The sequence below is a fragment of the Lampetra planeri genome, chromosome 62 (genome assembly GCF_965212315.1).
Source record: "Lampetra planeri chromosome 62, kcLamPlan1.2.h2, whole genome shotgun sequence".
NCBI classification, from domain to species: domain Eukaryota; kingdom Metazoa; phylum Chordata; class Hyperoartia; order Petromyzontiformes; family Petromyzontidae; genus Lampetra; species Lampetra planeri.
The window spans coordinates 4,815,244-4,835,125 of NC_136168.1; the positions used below are offsets into that span (position 1 = coordinate 4,815,244).

The 19,882-nt window shown below is 55.8% G+C and overlaps 1 protein-coding gene across 1 annotated transcript; it reads left to right on the forward strand.

Moving 5' to 3' along the window:
• Positions 1 to 1,986: 1,986 nt before the first annotated feature.
• Positions 1,987 to 19,654, forward strand: LOC144736662 (semaphorin-5A-like). The gene is made up of 8 exons (XM_078619234.1): positions 1,987 to 2,057; positions 7,354 to 7,593; positions 10,383 to 10,482; positions 10,929 to 10,974; positions 15,425 to 15,487; positions 16,598 to 16,696; positions 18,069 to 18,282; positions 19,272 to 19,654. The coding sequence occupies exons 2-8, from the start codon at positions 7,473 to 7,475 to the stop codon at positions 19,652 to 19,654; spliced, it is 1,026 nt and encodes a 341-aa protein (XP_078475360.1). The 5' UTR covers positions 1,987 to 2,057; positions 7,354 to 7,472.
• The last annotated feature ends 228 nt before the right edge of the window (positions 19,655 to 19,882 follow it).

The following is a 19,882-nucleotide window of genomic DNA, read 5'->3' on the forward strand; positions in this document are numbered from 1 at the left end:
CCCCGCTATTCCAGACCTTCCTCCTAGGAGGCTAACTAACCTGGCCAGCTTCGGCGCAGGTTCCGACCCTCAGCCACACGAGTCCGGCCCTTACAAGGACATCGGAGACCTCGCTGCTCTGAGGTCACCCACTGGCTTGCCCTGCTTGGCCCTTACAAGGACAGCGAGTCAGGGGAGTTCCAGGTGTAGCTAGCTGTGGCCTTCAGTCTTCACTGGCTCTTCATCTTGACCTGTACCCAACGACTGCCACGAGCTCTCTGGCTCTCCGCCTTATATAGTCCGACATGCCCTCGAGGGGCGGGGCTGTGTGGGATCCCAGCCTCTCCCCCCCCACACACACAGCCCCCCAGGGCGGTAACCGTTTGCGGACGTGGATGTAGACGCCCCAGCGTTAACCCAAGTGTTAACGTTGTTTCGAAGCATCCTGTATACAACAGGCGTCAGAGTCGGGATCGAACCCACGGACCTCCAGTATACCAGGCGAGGTAGTTAACATCTCCTAGCCACCTTGACACCCTCAAGCGGTGGTACAACAGAGGCAAGGGGAGCAGGCGAGAGTGTGGGGGGAGGAGGAGGGAGGAGAGGATGGGGGAGCAGGGGAAGTGAGGGAGAGGGAGATTTAGGGGGAGGAGAGGGTGGGGGAGCAGGGGGATTGGGGGAGTGTGAGAGGGAGATTTAGGGGGAGGAGAGGGTGGGGGAGCAGGGGGATTGGGGGGGTGTGAGAGGGAGATTTAGGGGGAGGAGAGGGTGGGGGAGCAGGGAATTGGGGGAGTGTGAGAGGGAGATTTAGGGGGAGGAGAGGGTGGGGGAGCAGGGAATTGGGGGGGTGTGAGAGGGAGATTTAGGGGGAGGAGAGGGTGGGGGAGCAGGGCAATTGGGGGGGTGTGAGAGGGAGATTTAGGGGGAGGAGAGGGTGGGGGACCAGGGGAATTGGGGGAGTGTGAGAGGGAGATTTAGGGGGAGGAGAGAATGGGGGACCAGGGGAATTGGGGGAGTGTGAGAGGGAGATTTAGGGGGAGGAGAGGGTGGGGGAGCAGGGGGATTGGGGGAGTGTGAGAGGGAGATTCAGGGGGAGGAGAGGGTGGGGGAGCAGGGGGATTGGGGGAGTGTGAGAGGGAGATTTAGGGGGAGGAGAGGGTGGGGGAGCAGGGGGATTGGGGGAGTGTGAGAGGGAGATTTAGGGGGAGGAGAGGGTGGGGGAGCAGGGGGATTGGGGGGGTGTGAGAGGGAGATTTAGGGGGAGGAGAGGGTGGGGGAGCAGGGAATTGGGGGAATGTGAGAGGGAGATTTAGGGGGAGGAGAGGGTGGGGGAGCAGGGAATTGGGGGGGGTGTGAGAAGGAGATTTAGGGGGAGGAGAGGGTGGGGGAGCAGGGCAATTGGGGGGGTGTGAGAGGGAGATTTAGGGGGAGGAGAGGGTGGGGGACCAGGGGAATTGGGGGGAGTGTGAGAGGGAGATTTAGGGGGAGGAGAGAATGGGGGACCAGGGGAATTGGGGGAGTGTGAGAGGGAGATTTAGGGGGAGGAGAGGGTGGGGGAGCAGGGGGATTGGGGGAGTGTGAGAGGGAGATTCAGGGGGAGGAGAGGGTGGGGGAGCAGGGGGATTGGGGGAGTGTGAGAGGGAGATTTAGGGGGAGGAGAGGGTGGGGGAGCAGGGGGATTGGGGGAGTGTGAGAGGGAGATTTAGGGGGAGGAGAGGGTGGGGGAGCAGGGGGATTGGGGGAGTGTGAGAGGGAGATTCAGGGGGAGGAGAGGGTGGGGGAGCAGGGGGATTGGGGGAGTGTGAGAGGGAGATTTAGGGGGAGGAGAGGCGGGAGACATGAGATTGCGAGAGAGTGCAAGAGGATGGGGGCGGCGGGTGGGGGGCGAGAATTGTGGAGGGATAGCGTGGGAAGAGTGGGAGAGTGGGGTGGTGGAGAGGGGAGGGGGGTGGTGGAGAGTGGAGGGGGGTGGTGGAGAGGGGAGGGGCTGAGGAGGAGGAGGGAGGGAGGCTGCATCTGATGGAGGAGGATGCGTGGAGTGCCGCGTCTCTCAGTGACAATCGCGTGCAAGCTCGCAGGTAGGCTCGCCACCGCCGCTGTAGTGGTGGTGGTTGTTGTTGCTGTGGTGGTGGTTGCTGTGGTTGTTGTGGTTGTTGTGGTTGCTGCTGTTGTGTTTTTTTCCACAGTACCCATGCGGTGCGTGTGTGTGTGTGTTGTGCCGGCCTTCATAGGTGCTCGCTAACGGCACTTGCCCCAACAGTCTGTTGAAGGCTATACGGGGGATCTTTGTTTATAGATGTGGGTGTGTGTATGTAGAGTGTATGTGGGTGTGTGTATGCAGATTGTAGGTGTGTGTGTGTAGAGTGTAGGTGTGTGTAGTGTGTAGGTGTGCGTGTGTAGAGTGTAGTTGTGTGTGTGTAGAGTGTAGGTGTGTGTGTGTAGTGTGTAGGTGTGTGTGTGTATAGAGTGTAGGTGTGTGTGTAGAGTGTAGGTGTGTGTGTGTAGAGTGTAGGTGTGTGTGTGTAGAGTGTAGGTGTGTGTGTGTAGAGTGTAGGTGTGTGTGTGTATAGAGTGTAGGTGTGTGTGTGTAGAGTGTAGGTGTGTGTGTGTGTAGGTGTGTGTGTGTAGAGTGTAGGTGTGTGTGTGTGTAGGTGTGTGTGTAGAGTGTAGGTGTGTGTGTAGTGTGTAGGTGTGTGTGTGTGTAGAGTGTAGGTGTGTGTGTAGAGTGTAGGTGTGTGTAGTGTGTAGAGTGTAGGTGTGTGTGTGTAGAGTGTAGGTGTGTGTGTGTAGGTGTGTGTGTGTGTAGTTTGTAGGTGTGTGTGTGTAGAGTGTAGGTGTGTGTAGTGTGTAGGTGTGTGTGTGTGTAGAGTGTAGGTGTGTGTGTGTAGAGTGTAGGTGTGTGTGTAGTTTGTAGGTGTGTGTGTGTAGAGTGTAGGTGTGTGTGTGTAGAGTGTAGGTGTGTGTGTGTAGAGTGTAGGTGTGTGTATGTAGAGTGTAGGTGTGTGTGTAGAGTGTAGGTGTGTGTGTGTGTAGTGTGTGTGTGTAGAGTGTAGGTGTCTGTGTGTGTAGTGTGTAGGTGTGTGTGTAGTGTAGGTGTGTGTGTAGAGTGTAGGTGTGTGTGTGTGTGTAGTGTGTAGGTGTGTGTGTGTGTAGTGTAGGTGTGTAGTGTGTGTGTGTGTAGAGTGTAGGTGTGTGTGTGTAGAGTGTAGGTGTGTGTGTGTAGTGTGTAGGTGTGTGTAGTGTGTAGGTGTGTGTGTAGTGTGTAGGTGTGTGTGTGTAGTGTGTAGGTGTGTGTGTAGAGTGTAGGTGTGTGAGTAGAGTGTAGGTGTGTGTGTGTGTGTAGTGTGTAGGTGTGTGTGTGTAGAGTTTAGGGGTGTGTGTAGAGTGTAGGTGTGTGTGTGTAGTGTGTAGGTGTGTGTGTGTAGAGTTTAGGTGTGTGTGTAGAGTGTAGGTGTGTGTGTGTAGTGTGTAGGTGTGTGTGTGTAGTGTGTAGGTGTGTGTGTAGAGTGTAGGTGTGTGTGTGTGTAGAGTGTAGGTATGTGTGTGTAGGTGTGTGTGTAGAGTGTAGGTATGTGTGTAGTGTGTAGGTGTGTGTGTGTAGAGTGTAGGTGTGTGTGTAGAGTGTAGGTGTGTGTGTGTGTAGTGTGTAGGTGTGTGTGTAGAGTGTAGGTGTGTGTGTGTAGGTGTGTGTGTGTAGAGTGTAGGTGTGAGTGTGTAGAGTGTAGGTGTGTGTGTGTGTAGTGTGTAGGTGTGTGTGTGTAGAGTTTAGGTGCCACGGCACAGCGAACTGTGTGGGCAATGCTGCTGCCGAGCACACTCACACATCTTACATACACACATCTTACATACACACATCTTACACACACACAAACATCTTACACTTACACACACACATCTTATACACACAAACATCTTACACACACACAAACATCTTACACTTACACACACACATCTTATACACACAAACATCTTACACACACACATCTTACACACACACATCTTACACACACACACATCTTACACTTACACACACACATATTACACACACACATCATACACACACACATCTTACACACACATATCTTACACACACATATTACACACACACATCTTACACACACACATCTTACACACACACATCTTACACACACACATTTTACACACACACATCTTACACACACATCTTACACACACACAACTTACACACACACACACATCTTACACACAAACATCTTACACTTACACACACGCAACTTACACACACACACATCCAACACACACATCTTACACACACACACACATCTTACACACACACACAACTTACACACATCTTACACACACACAGTGTGCGTGTGTAAGATATGTGTGTGTAACATGTGTGCGTGTAAAATATGTGTGTGTCAAACACCTTACACACACATCTTACACACACACACATCTTACACACACACACATCTTACATCATATACATTCTACACAACAAAAATATATATGACGTAACACATTATATATTGTACATGTGACACATTAAGGCTGGCATGGCACAACGAGGGAGTGGGTGGGTGGCCAGCACCACGCTCGGCTGAGTTCGATATCTGACCCCGAGTCAAGGGAAGGTCATGGAGGAGAGAAGGGGGCAGCGAGGTCGGGCAGCACTGGGAAGACAAAGACGACCGGGCATGGAGATGCTGATCACATCATCCCCTCGTGCACGGGGGGGTCGATAAAATTAGCACCACTTGGTGGGAAAGTCAACGGAGCTTGCCCGATGGATTGACTCGCCCCACCCCACCACCCATCACACACCACCCACCATCCGCCATAGGAATATGGAATTGCCACCGCTGGCTCTGCATACGGGAGATGAGTATCAATGTTTCATTGTCACGTGTGGTGGGGTAAAGTGTGGGTACTCCAACCTCCTCCAACACGTGTTGGAAGAGTGGATCAAAAGTCACCTTCTGGGGTGGCTCTCTGACTGGTAGTCCGTGTTGTGTATTGTTACAGAGTGTTGCGTCAAGCTAGGAGCCATGTCTATAACAACTGACAGTTTTGGCAGCATTGGCTCAAGCGAGTCTGACTCTGCTGATAAGACACTCAATGTCAAAACCACTCCTTGCATACAACAACTGACAGTTTTCGCAGCAGTGGCTCAAGCGAGTCTGACTCTGCTGATAAGACACTCAATGTCAAAACCACTCCTTGCATACAACAACTGACAGTTTTGGCAGCAGTGGCTCAAGCGAATCTGACTCAACTGATGAGACACTGGACGTCAAAACCACTCCTTGCATACAACAACTGACAGTTTTGGCAGCAGTGGTTCAAGCGAGCCTGACTCTGCTGATGAGACACTGGACGTCAAAACCAGTCCTTGCCTGCAACATCTGGCAGTGTTACCAGCATTGGCTCAGGCGAGCCTGGCTCTGCTGATGAGAAACTGAATGTCAAAACCGGGTCAGGGTGTTTGCTTGCCTTGAACCAATTCTGGCTGTAATTACGAAACTCCTAGAAAGCGGTAGGGGGCGGGGGGAGAAGGGGGGGGGAAGGGGGGGACGTATAGCTGATGGGATGTGCAAAAAATAAAAAATAAATTATGTTGGCGTGGAAGGACACGGGGAGGAGTGGGGTCAGGGAGCGGCGTGTGGGGGGGGGGGGTCGAGAGGTCAAGCGGAGGAGGAGGGGTCTCGCTGAAACTCGGCTACATTTTCCGCACAGAGTCGCCAAGCCTCACGACGACGAGGAGGGGGGCGAGGAGGGGGGCGAGGAGGGGGAGGGGGGAGGGGAGATGAGGAGGAATTCCAGGGAGCCGCGTCGAGTTCGTACGCCACCCGAAGCGCGCGGCCGGACAGGAGGAATTTCACGTGGGGTCCCTACACGCACACAGACAAAGATCCCAACTGCACGGTCTTAACAGGCGTCTGGGGCATGCGATGTTAGTTTGCCGTGAGCTCGCTACGAAGTGCGACAAGGCATACGAAGGGGGGGTGGGGTGATCAGCACAACGCCCGGCCGCCTTTGTCTCCCGAGTGACGGTGTTCACTACAGGTAACTCAGTTGAGGCTTGTGGCTGCTACCGTAAGCCACGTGCCATCCGGCTCACTCGACACAGCCACCGCGGGTGAAATGTTCAGAGAGAAATGATGCCCCGGGGGGGGGAGATGATTTATGTTCAGGGCAAGTTGAATACGTGTGTGTGTGAGGATATCAAATGGGGAGCGATAGTGTAGCGGTTAGCGCGCTGCGCTATGAATCCGGCGACCTGGGTTCGATTCCCGCTCACGGCCAACACCGGTGACGATTATCTGAAACGGTACTGGGTGTCCCCTAGGTTGACTCAGCCTCAAATGAGTAACCGGTGCGATGTGTAAACATCGCCACTAGGGAGACAAAGGCGGTCAGGCGTGGAGCTGGCCACCCACCCCACCCCCTCGTGTACCATTCCGGCCTTCATAGGGGCTCGCTGACAGCACTTGCCCCTACAGTCTGTCAAGGCTATACGTGGGATCTTTGTCTTTGTGAGGATATGAATGTTGAGTATGTCAGAGCGTCTATTCTCAACACCACGTGTGGCTCCGCCCTGTAGACAAACACACGAGGGCTTTTTGAGACAGACACAGAGAGAGAGAGAGACGCAGAGAGACAGAAACGCAGACACGGTGATATACAAACGCAGGCAGTGAGAGATAACGCGAGAGAGAGAGGGAGGGAGAGGGACACATGAAAGACGCGGAGACGTGAAGGCAGAGAAGTGCATAGAGACACAACAGGAGAGAGGCGCGAGGAGAGAAACACTGAACGCGCGGTGGACACAGATAAAGACAAAGACGCGCCGTGTAGCCCACACATGCTTCTGGGGCAAGTGCTGTTGGTGAGCCCCTATGAAGGTCGCTACGGCACACGAAAGGATGGGTGCTTAACACCGCCTGCCTTTGTCTCACCAGTGGTGATGCTTACACACCGCACCAGGTACGACTTTTAAGGCTGAGTCGACTTAGGGGAGGCCCAGGACTGGTTCAGCTAACCATCTGTTGTGGCTTGTTGTGCCTTGGCTCTCTAACACACATCCCGGTGGTGCTGTACTCGTGACGAATTGGCCACGTTCTGTTTACATGACAACCCTTACTAGTTAGCTGTGTCGGGTGGTGGCGGTTTTGACGACACATTTATACAACCTCTATTATGAATACTAAATAGCTGAAACACACACACGGGCACATGCACACACGGGTAATTTAAACTTGTGTGAAAATCGCACCCGCAGATGGACAATTAACGTCTATCGGCTCCCACGCGGGTTCTCGTAACAGTGGATTTAGGTGTGAAATGGATAATTGTAATGTGATTAAATCCTCGTTTATTTATTTGTTTCAGATGACATCCCAACGGGGATGAGTTATCGTCATTGTTATTGGAAGAAAAACATTCAGTATCATCATCATCATCATCGCCGTTTCTAAGGCAACGGGAGGCAGGCGCGTGGAGCCGTTACCATGGAGACGGGTATCCTGCTTCCCGCGTTGCTATTGGTCGGCGCGCTCGTTGCCGTGGCGACGCAAGAGGGAGCTGAATGGTCCTGCGAACGGGAGGAGCATCCAATCACATCGCGCGAAGGTGATGACGCGGGATTGGGGGCTCCGTTGCCATGGAGATTACGGATGATGATGGGGGAGGTGCTGATGGATGATGATGGGGGTAGCGATGGGTGATGATGGGAGAGGTGATAGGTGATGATGGGAGATGGAGGGACGTGGGTGATGGATGATGGAGGTTGATTATGAAATGATGCGGTTGATCGATGGGTGTAATAATTGTGTGGCGATCGGCGATGGCTGATGTGCGATGTGCGAGAGAGTGATGGGTAGTGGTGGGTGATGGATTATGGAGGTATTTCGAGAAGCGGTGTTTGATGGTGAATGATGGCTGTAGGACTGATGGCTGATGCGATGGTGGGTGCCAGTGCCAGAGTGTGGACTATGCGCGGTCGAGTGACGGTGGATGGGATTGTAGGCCTCCCCTAGATCGACTCAGCCTTCAGACGAGTACCTGCTGCCCGTGTGTAACACCCCTCGTCCCTGGGGATGCAAAGGCGGCCGGGCGTGAATATGGTCACACAGCCCCCTAACCGGTGCACCGTGCTGGCCTTCACAGGCTCACAACCCTCGCCGCCGCAATACGAATCGCCCATTCGGGGAAAGCCTCTTGTCTTTGTGTGGGGGGGGGGGGGGGGGGGGTGAGAACCAACGACATCGAATATCTGAACAGGTTCTGGGGCTCCCCCTAGGTCGACGCAGCCTTAAATGAGGACCCGGAGCGGGGTTTATTAAACATCAGCTCTGGCGAGGGGAGCTCATGCCGGGCGGGTGGGTGTGGTGCTGACCCCCCCCCCCCTCGTGTGCCGTGCCGGCCTTCAAAGGTGCTACTCGCAAGCAGCACTTGCCCCAACAGCCTGTTCAAGGCTACATGGGGGCTCTTTGTCTGTGTTCGTGTGTGTGTGGGGAGCGGTGGTGTAGTGGTTAGCGCGCTGCGCTACGAACTCGGCGACCCGACTTCGATTCCTGCTCACGGCCAACACCAGTGACGATTATCTGAACCGGTCCTGGGCCTCCCCTAGGTCGACTCAGCCTCAAATGGGTACCTGGTGTGGTGTGTAGTAAACATCGTCACTAGGGAGACAAAGGCGGCCTGGCGTGGTGTTGGCCACCCACCCCCTCGTGTGCCGTGCCGGCCTTCATAGGTGCTCGCGAACAGCACTTGCCCCAACAGTCTGTTAAGGCTACACGGGGCATCTTTGTCTGTGTGTGTGTGTGAGAGGGTTGCCGCCTGTGAGCGGTGGGGTCATGCCGCGTGGAGTTATTTTTATTTTCGCGGTAATTGGATCCGCGATTCGTCACTTGCGACTGGCCACACTTATTATATCTTTTCGCGAGAACAAAAATACGAAATACACCCAGGAGCCAATTATCACCACCACTACCACCAAGAACCCTTGCCTCAACACCCAATCAACATCCCATCTCTGGATTCCGTTGGAACGTTCCCACCAATGTTAAGCAACGCAATCCACGCCCGCTTGGAGGTATTCGCGTGTCTTGGAGAGTTCACAATGGCCGTGTCAGAGAGACTGTAGCTATAACTGCTGAAAGCCTGGGTTCAATCCCTGGGTCTGGGTGTCAACGTCAGTGGGTTCATAATGGCCGTGTCAGAGAGACTGGAGCTATCACTGCTGAGGGCCTGGGTTTAATCCCTGGGTTTGGGTGTCAACGTCAGTGGGTTCATAATGGCCGTGTTAGAGACAACGTGCTTTCACTGCTGAGAGCCTGGGTTCAATCCCTGGGTCTGGGTGTCAACGTCAGTGGGTTCATAATGGCCGTGTCAGAGACACTGCTGAGAGCATGGGTTCAATCCCTGGGTCTGGGTGTTAAAGTCAGTGGGTTCATAATGGCCGTGTCAGAGAGACTGGAGCTATCGCTGCTGAGAGCCTGGGTTCAATCCCTGAATGTGCGTGCCAAGCCGCTTCAGCTGCCTGCAGGGGCGAGTGGATGAATGCCCTGCCAAGGGCTCTTAGCAGCACGACCCCCACCCACCAAGTGTGTCCGCGCGCGGAGATAGTGAATTGAAGCGCTCACGCGGATGGGATAATTCACGGCTCTCGAGCTGCGGCTAATTGCCCGGTGCTGCCAGTGGCAGCACAGCGTGGTTAATGCCTCTCGGATGCAATGGGTGAGCGTGAGGAGTGCAATGGGTGAGCGTGAGGAGTGCGCTCATGGCGGGGGAGAACAAGCCACGTGGCATGGGGGTCTGGGGAAGGCCACTCGGGTGAGCTGCGGCTCTGACGGGCTACGGAAACACTCGCGCGGTCATTAATTGGTTAATTAGGGGGTGGGGGCGGGGGGTGACTGGGGGGGGGAGGGCGGGAGAACGGAAGAAGCACGGGGAGATGGAATTGCATTGAGAGGCAGAAAGGAATATACGTGGATTAGGGAGCACACGCAGCGTAGAGATGTCACACTGACCCTCATCCAGCGGTGGATAGACCATGATGGTCATTTACACTGAGAGACAGAGATTGATTAGCACAGGGCAGAGGCATCATCCAGACTGACAGGAGGAGTGAGTGTGGCTCGGGCACCAGAGGGGACGACAACGGCGGTGGACGATCATGGTCGAGGGCGGCGACGGAGCGGCAGCCGATGGGGTGGGGGGGGGGGAAACTCGTCCCTTCGAGGGACGTCGACCGGGTGATGACGGAGCCGGCGCTGGGGTGGATTCTCATCACGCGTGGCGCCGGCCTGCGGATGTCGTCATCCAGCGGTGGATTGACTACGGCTGATGCTGCTGCTGATGATGATGGAGATGCTTGATCCCCCCCCCCAACCCCTGCCTCCCCTCGTTTGCCACAGCCCTGGCGCCCTGGGTCTCCGCGTTCCGCCCAGGCCCCGTGTTCAACTTCTCCCTCCTCTCCGTGGACCCGGCGCGCGGCCAGCTGCTCGTGGGAGCCAGGTGGGAGCGATGGGGGGGGGGTGACACGTGGTGGTGGAGGGGAACACGAGGTGCGGGGGGGGGCATTGTGGGGGACTGCGAGAAGGGCTGCGTGCAGAACGAGAGAGAGCGAGAGAGTGACCGAGAGAGTGAGCGAGAGAGTGAGCGAGAGGTGGGGGTTTACATAAAGCTAAGTTTAAAAATTTTAAAAAAAATTACGAAATGATGAACGAAGCAAAGTGCCGACTACACCGAACATCTTCTTGTTTCCACTGATCGTAAAAAAAAGGAGATAGGGGGAAAGGGTGGGGGGACACGCATGAGGTGGGATGGTTGGGGGGCGCAGGGGGTGACCCACGAGGTGGTAAGGGGGGACGAGCTGGGGGGAGGGGTGGGGGGGATTCCTCTGTCTCTCTAACCCCCACCGCTCACTGCCTCTCCCCTTCCTCCCCCCTCCTCCGTCTCAGGAATTATTTATTCAGGCTGAGTCTGCGGGATCTGTCACTCATAGAGGTGAGTGACGTGTGAGTGTGCGAGAGCGCGTGTGTGTGTATGTAAGAGCGTGTGTATGTAAGAGCGTGTGTATGTAAGAGCGTGTGTATGTAAGAGCGTGTGTATGTAAGAGCGTGTGTATGTAAGAGTGTGTGTGTATGTAAGAGTGTGTGTGTATGTAAGAGTGTGTGTATGTATGTAAGAGTGTGTGTATGTAAGAGCGTGTGTATGTAAGAGCGTGTGTATGTAAGAGCGTGTGTATGTAAGAGCGTGTGTATGTAAGAGTGTGTGTGTATGTAAGAGTGTGTGTGTATGTAAGAGTGTGTGTATGTAAGAGTGTGTGTGTATGTAAGAGTGTGTGTGTATGTAAGAGTGTGTGTATGTAAGAGTGTGTGTATGTAAGAGCGTGTGTATGTAAGAGCGTGTGTATGTAAGAGCGTGTGTATGTAAGAGCGTGTGTATGTAAGAGCGTGTGTATGTAAGAGCGTGTGTATGTAAGAGCGTGTGTATGTAAGAGCGTGTGTATGTAAGAGCGTGTGTGTATGTAAGAGCGTGTGTATGTAAGAGCGTGTGTATGTAAGCGCGTGTGTATGTAAGAGCGTGTGTATCTAAGAGCGTGTGTGTATGTAAGAGCGTGTGTATGTAAGAGCGTGTGTATCTAAGAGTGTGTGTATCTAAGAGCGTGTGTATGTAAGAGCATGTGTATGTAAGAGCGTGTGTATGTAAGAGCGTGTGTATGCAAGAGTGTGTGTATGTAAGAGTGTGTGTATGTGTAGTGCAGTGACTTCGGAGACGAGGTTTGTAGAGGCACCTTCTTTATTTAACACATATGATCTCGCCTGCACACACTCTGTAGTCGCTAGCCTATGACACAACGCGAACCGTCTAGCGTCGACGGCGCTGACGGAAACAACCAACAGGCTCTCTAGCAGCGTAATGTCGAGCGAAGACGACAGCGATGATGGCGATGAGACGACATCAACGACGAAACGATCCAATTTCAAACTGGCAGCCTCGAGCTCCTCCCTCTCGGCCCCTTTTTATCCTACCAGCGTGGCCTGGCTCCACCCTGGCCGTGCCTCCCTTCTCGAACCCACCAGCAGGTTCCAGGGGCTTCCAGATTAGGCCCTCCATGACCCTTGCCCCAGTTCCTCCGCCGTGCTGACACACCCGTGTATATGCTCACCGCGTGTGTACTGTTTGTACACCGCAGTTGCCGCTGCTGGTTACCAGCCGGCGCTATTACACTACATCACCCCTCCCCCCCCCCTGTCCACCCAGTTGAAGCAACTTCAACTGGGTGGACAGGCAGAGGAAAACCCCAAAACCGATGAACATTTGAACAAAAATCCAGTCGCGATGCCCCCCGCGAACAGACAAGCTGCAGCAGCCGATCCACCCGAGCACAACTCGGCGCACGACACAGGCAAAACCGTCGGACAACAACCACAACATTATACCACCCCCGTCTCGGTGCCTATTACCCTCATCACGACTTTGACTTCAAATTGCACAGGACAAGGGAAAGTCCGTTCACCGGAACGTAGCTCACTTGGACAGGGTCCTTGACGCCGGTCCCCCGCCTTGGGCGGGATCTTGCATTTCTTGGGGCTCCGAGGATTAACACAAACGGCCTAAAGTGGGCGGCCTCTGGTCCCTCGCACGAGGCGACCTCGGAATATTTTCCAGCATCAGAGGCTCGGATCCGGTGGGGCTTGGGGAGCAGTCGCCGGCAGGGTGGAGGGCGTCGATGGTGTCGCCGACGTCTTGATGATGGCACCCCGGCATCCCTTTGCGACGTGGCCTGGCCGGCCACATTTAAAACAGGTGCCCGCTGGCCTCCACGATGGCGGGGACGCCTCCTTTCCTCGACTCTAATCCGGAGGCCGTCCCCTGAGGTTACTTCCGCGCGGGCCCCGGCACCACGCCATCGCCAGCTCCAGATCCCGTCACGTGGGCCCCTCTGCCCCTTCGGCGCCCCCTGTCCAAACCGCCACCTTGGGCCATTGCTTCATGTTCTCATGCACCTGAATCCACGGGGCCACCCTCAAGGATGTCAGCTCCTCGTCGTCGGTAATCGTCAGGACGACACCCAACTCCTGCGCCAACGACAGCAGTCTCTCCACTGCCAAGGAGCCGAGTGCCGCCCGGTCCATGTGGGGATACGCCGCCTGCCCTAACGCCAGCAGTGCGCTGTGAAAAGCGAGAGGCGTCTCGGCCTCCCCTCGCCTCCTCTGCAAAAACCTTCTGCGGGCGTTGTACGGCGGGTAAAAGACAGCCGTCATCTGGGCGTATGCCCGCTGGAGGGTAGCTGCCAATGCATCGTCGTCGAGGGCCATCGGTAGGGCACGCGGGGCCTCCTCTTCCGTCCAACGGACAGACAACCAAGCCGCCATCGTCGCTGCCATCTTCACTCGACATTGCGATGCGAAATATCCTGTTTACTGTCTCGGTCAGCGCCGTCGACGATAGACGGCTAGTGTTGTGTCATAGGCTAGCGAGCACGGAGTGTGTGCAGGCGAGATCGTGTGTGTTAACAAAAGAATGTGCCTCCACAAATATCGTTGTGCTCGTTTGCATTGGCATGGCAATCCTCCTTTGGCGCAGCTGTTGTGCGTGCGTACGGCGATGGGACTCCTTTCCACCTGTGACCCCGTCTACTTAACCTTTGGGTGACACCCACCTCAAAGCTATATATAATCTCCTGTTGCAACAGCCCTTTCTTGTTCAGCAGTTCTACTGTTGTCTCTTTCTACCTGATGACGATTGCTTGTGTTGCGATCGAAACGTCGCGATTTCTTTATTTATTTATTCTACCTACGTGACTTTAACGAAAGAACCAAAGGGTATGGATTCCTGCAGTCACGAAAACTTCAAATCAATAGAGTTGTGTCAATACCCGAGCGTACAGAGTGACTCGCGGCTGCGTGTTGAGTTGTCATTGAACTTTATTCTTAATAAATATACAGAAGACGTCGTCTCTGAGAGCTACATTACACAAGTATCTATTTGTGAGGAGTGGTCGTTTAGTGGTTAGCGCACTGCATTGACGAATCTGGCGCCCCGGGTTCGATTCCCGCTCACGACCAACACCAGTGAGGATTATCTGAACCGGCCTCCCCTAGGTAGACTCAGCCTCAAATGAGTACGTGGTGCAGTGTTAACATCGCCACTCTATGGAGACAAAGGTGGCCGGGGCGCGGTGGTGTTAGCCACCAACCCCCTCGTGTGCCGTGCCTGCCTTCATAGGCGCTACTCGTTAACGGCACTTGCCCCAACAGTCTGTTACAGACTATACGGGGGGTCTTTGTCTTGTTATTGTTGTTGCAGTTGTTGTTGAATGGAGTATGAACAACGGCATTATCTGGTGTGGCGCGTTGGTCCGGGTCCTCACCTGGTCAAATACAATCCACTCAGACTCTGAACTTGAGCTCAGCCGCCCACACAGCGTCCCAATCGACCTCTCCACTCAGCCGCTCGTTCAATCACTCAGGTCACGCGCTCAATCGCCAGCCCAACAACAACAACAACAACAAAATCACGAGACGCAGGAGACACGGAAACACCCGCTGGGTCACATCAGCAGCAAGGGGGCTAGACCGGTGCTCTGACTATCGCCGTTCGGCCGTCCAATGTCGCCCGCTGACGAGAGGCGCTCCGTGCAAGCGACGGGGCCGCGTGCGCAGCTATTTGCGTGCGTCTCCGGATCGGCCTGGATGGCTGGGGGACGGCTCCACGTGGGGGGGGGGGGGGTGTCGAGAGTCACTCGCGCTGATGGAGGGCGGACTCGACAGCTCCGCTGGAGAGGCAGCACGCCCGCTCTGGGAGCTGTCGTGATGCGAGCCAGCGGGATGTGCGAGTCCTTGCGTGCTGATGTGTCGCGTGTGTGGGTCTGTGTGTGCTGATGTGTGTGCTGATGTGTCACGTGTGGGGGTATGTGTTTGTGAGTGTGTGTGTATGTGGGTCTGTGTGTGTGCTGATGTGTCACGTGTGTGGGTCTGTCTGTGTGTGGGTCTGTCTGTGTATGTGCTGATGTGTGTGGGTCTTTCTGTGTGTGTGTTTATGTGTGTATGTGTTGATGTGTCAGGTGTGTGGGTCTGTGTGTATGTGTAGTGGGGAGCGGCGGTGTAGCGGTTAGCGCGTTGCGCTACGAACCTGGCGACCCGAGTTCGATTCCCGCTCACGGCCAACACCATTGACAATATCTGAACCGGTCCTGGGCCTCCCCTAGGTCGACTCAACCTCAAATGAGTACCTGGTGCGGTGTGTAAACATCGCGACTGGGGAGACAAAGGCGACCGGGTGTGGTGCTGGCCTCCCGACCCCACGTGGCAGCCTTCATAGGTGTTCGTTCACAGCACTTGCCCCAAAAGCCTCTCTTACAGGCTACACGGGGCATCTTGTTTCGTCTTTGATGGTTGACGGTGGTGGCAATGGCGACGATGATGATGCTGCTGCGTTGTGCTTGCAGGCTGTCGAGTGGGCTGGCGACAACGACACGAGGCGGTCTTGTCACGATCGCGGGAAGACAGCGGTGGGTGACACTCGGGTCGTGCGTGACTTGCGGGGGACCGGTGGTGCGGTGGTTAGCGCGCCGACACCGGCGACGATTTTAACTTAAACCGGTTGTGGGGGACTCCCCTAGGTCGACTCAGCCTCAAGTGCGTGTTGCGTAAACATCGGCGCAGGGAAAACAAAGTTCGCCCGGGGCGTGGTCGCGTCCGCTAGCAGCACTTGCCTCAATTGCCTGTGCGGGCTACGCAGGGGAGCTTTATAGTGGGTTTTTTGGGGGTTAGATCGCGTAAATATGTGTTGAGGTGCAAATGTCGACACGGAGGCAGGTCTTCAGGTAAAGGCTTGCGCCGGTTATTCGTTAAGGGTTTTAGACAACTTTCACCGGAGGCAGGTGCCCTGCACGGGGTCCTTCACGCGGACCCTCGGCTCCAGGGCTCTCTCCCTCGTGTCGGATCGGGGGTTCAGCCAACACCGACCGACCGGGGAGAGCAGCACCTTCTACGGTTACCGCCGGCTTCTCTCCAAACTCCCTGAGCTCTGCCCCTGGCTGTCTCTTCCACCGCTCTCCATCCCGGGCACCCACAACGACCCCGTTTTCGTCACGGGGTCCCCCTTAACGTGACGTGATCGCAACCGCCCAGCGTGCGTGACGTCACGTCACATGACGTCACCGCACTGGACAGCGCGCATGACGTCACGTCCACATTTTACTCCTCTACATATGTAAATGTGTCGTTACACCCGCCACCACCCGACGCAGCCGACTAGTAATGGTTGTCACGTAAACAGAACGTGGCCAATTCGTCACTAGTACAGCACTAGTGTGTAGTGTAGTGTATAGTGTAGTGTATAGTGTGGTGTATAGTAGTGTAGTCGTGTATAGTGTAGTGTATAGTGTAGTGTATAGTAGTGTATAGTGTAGTATATAGTGTAGTGTATAGTGTAGTATACTAGTACAGCACTAACCGGTATGTGTGTTGGAGAGCCAAGCCACAACATTTACAATGTGAGTACGACGTTTCGCCAGTAATTACTACTAGCTTCATCAGGCGACACAAATCTGGCTGATATTGTTCGCGCCAGCGCACGTGTTAGACCCACAGGGAGCTTTGTGTTCGCGTGCGTGCAGGAGGACTGCCAGAACCACGTGCGCGTGATGCTCGTGGCCCAGGAGACGATGTTCGTGTGCGGAACCAACGCCTTCTCCCCACTGTGCACGTGGCGGCCAGTGAGGATGACCACCACCACTACCACAACAACAACCACCACTACCACAACAACAACCACCACTCCAAAAACAACCACCACCCAACAACAACCATAATGACTACCACCGCAGCCACCACAACAATAACCACCAACACAACCACCACCACCACAGCCACCACAACCACTACAACAACAACAACCACCACCCAACAACAACCACAATCACTAACACCACAGCCACCACAACAATAATCACCACCACAACCACAATCTCCACAACAACAATCACGACCACCACAACACCTACGACAACAACCACCACCACAACAATAACCACTACAACAATAACCACCACCCAACAACAACCACAACAACCACCACAACCACCACAACCACTACAACAACAACCACCACCCAACAACAACCAGAATCACTACAACCACAACCACCACAAGAATAATCACCACCACAACAACCACGACCACCACAACAACCACAACCTCCACCACAACAACCACCACAACAACAACCACAATCTCCACAAAAACCACCACAACAACCACAACCACCACAATAACCACAACCATCACCAGAACAGACACCACTACCAAAAACAACAACCACCACCAAAACAAACGCCACTACCAAAACAACCGCCACCACAACCACAACCACCAGCAAAACAACCACCACTACCAAAACAACCACCACTACCGCCACTACAACCACCACTAAAACAACCACAACCACCACCAGAACAGCCACCACTGCCAAAACAACAACCACAACAAGCACCAGCAAGACAACAACCACAACTACACCACCACAACAACAACACAACTGTCCCTCCCATATTACCCCCCATCTCCCCTCCCCCCATTCCCCTTCCCCCCATCCCCCTGCCCCCTCCTCCCATGCCCCCATTCCCCCTCCCCCCATCCCCCCATCTCCCCTCCCCTCATGCCCCCTCCCCCCCTCCCCCTATCCCCCCTCCCCACATCCCCCCACCCCCCATGTCCCCCTCCCCCCATCCCCCCACCCCCCATGTCCCCCTCCCCCATCCCCCTCCCCCCATCCCCCTCCCACCCTCCCCCCTCCCTCCATTCCTCTTACCCCCCTCCCCCCATGCCCCCTCCGCCCATGCCCCCTCCCCCATCTCCCCTCTCCCCCATCTCCGCCCTCCCCCCATGCCCCTTTCCCCCATCCCCCCTCCCCCCTCTTCCCATGCCCCCATCCCCCCTCCCCCCATCCCCCCTCACCCTCCCCCCTCTCCCCATGCTCCCATTCCCCCTCTCCCTATGCCCCCTCCCCCATTCCCCTTTCCCCTCCCCCCCCTCCCCATGCCCCCCTCCCCCCATCCTCCTCCCCCCATGCCGCCCCACCCCGCGTAGCTGGAGTCGCTGTCCGTGGTGCTGGACCGCGTGAGTGGCGTGGCGCGCTGCCCCTTCGACCCGCGTCACGGCGTGGCCGCGTTGCTCTCGGCGGGTGGCGAAGTTTACGCCGCCACCTCCATGGACTTCCCCGGGCGAGACCCGGCCGTGTACCGCAGCCTGGGCTCCCTGCCGCCGCTGCGCACAGCGCAGTACAACTCGCGCTGGCTACACGGTGCGGGCCTGCGAGAGCGCGCGTGTGGTGTGTGTGTGTTGTGTGTGTGGTGTGTGTTGTGTGTGTGGTGTGTGTAGTGTGTGTGGTGTGCGGTATGTGTGGTGTGTGTTGTGTGTGCGGTGTGTGTGGTGTGTTGTGTGTGTGTGGTGTGTGTGTGTGGTGTGTGTGTAGTGTTGTGTGTGTGGTGTGTGTTGTTTGGTGTGTGTGGTGTGTGTTGTGTGTGGTGTGTGTTGTGTGTGTGTGTTGTGTGTGTGTTGTGTGTGTGGTGTGTGCGTGTGTTGTGTGTGTGTTGTGTGTGTGTTGTGTTGTGTGTGTGTTGTGTGGTGTGTGTGTGGTGTGTGTATGGTGTGTTGTGTGTGTGTGGTGTGGGTGTGTGGTTTGTGTGGTGTGTTATGTGTGTCGCGTGTATGGTGTGTGTGTGTTGTGTTGTGGCCTGGCACAAGCGTCGTGGTGACGTCACCGCCACTTAGTGGCGAATGGCGGTTGTTGTTGTTGTGTTATGTGTGTGGTGTATGTGTGTGGTGTATGTGTGCGGTGTGTGTGCGGTGTGTGTGTGGTGTGTGTGTGGGAGGAGGCTCGTGAAGGACGCTGCTACTGGGCTACACTTGGTGGCAGTCGGCCTCCAGCAACAACGGAGGGCAGAGGAGCGATGCTCACAACAACGAGTGGAACGCTGGGTGGCTAGAATACAGCAATTTTGGCACAGTAGGGGGGCACAGGTGGTGCATCGGCCACTCATCTCAGTCAGTCAACACGTGGCACCTGGGTCTGTCCCGTGACCCCTACCCAGCGGGCGTTCGACACTTCACGTGGCTTTAAAGTGCACATGGCCTGGCACAAGCGCCGTGGTGACGCCACCACCACTTAGTGGCGAATGGCGGTTGTTGTTGCTGTTGAGGGAGGGAACCTAGCCTGGCACGTGTGCTGTTGTGCGCTACGTGTTCATCGACGCCTCCACGTGTAGCACCTCATCGATGGTCCACGTGCAGATCCCACCTTCGTGTCCACGTACGAGATCGGCCGTTACGTCTACATCTTCCTGCGCGAGGTCGCCACGGACTCCCCCTGTGGCCATCAGTCGTCGTCATTCGAGGCCCAGGAGGATCGCGGTGGCTCCTACCCCCCAGAGGATCGCGGGGGGTCCCCCCCCCTGGAAGGCCGGGGCCCCCCGCGCGAGTTGTCGCGCGTCGCCCGCGTGTGCACCAACGACGTGGGCGGCCGCTTCGTGCTCGAGGACACGTGGACCACCTTCACCAAGGCGCTCCTCAACTGCTCGGGCCTTCACGCCGCCCTGGTGGCCACCGTCCTCCTGGCAGAGGACGAGGTGGTCTACGGCCTCTTCTCCTCCCCCTCCTCCTCCTCGCGAGAGTGAGTGGCTCGTGTCCACATCTCCCAACGATGGGCGAGATTCTCCAGCGGGCCTCCAACGTAGTCCCCGCCCACTGCCAGTGAAGCCCCGCCCACTGGTCACCAAGTCCCCGCCCACTGGTCACCAACCCCCGCCCATTGCTCACGAAGCCCCGCCCACTGGTCACCAAGCCCCCGCCCACTGGTCACCAAGCCCCCACCCATTGCTCACGAAGCCCCGCCCACTGATCAC

Bases quoted from the DNA above. Each gene is read 5' to 3' on its own strand.
- LOC144736662 (XM_078619234.1), top strand. From the start codon at position 7,473: ATGGAGACGGGTATCCTGCTTCCCGCGTTGCTATTGGTCGGCGCGCTC. The intron at 10,975-15,424 runs GTGAGTGACGTG...TTGTGCTTGCAG, and splicing joins GGGATCTGTCACTCATAGAG to GCTGTCGAGTGGGCTGGCGA. The intron at 15,488-16,597 runs GTGGGTGACACT...GCGTGCGTGCAG, and splicing joins ACGATCGCGGGAAGACAGCG to GAGGACTGCCAGAACCACGT.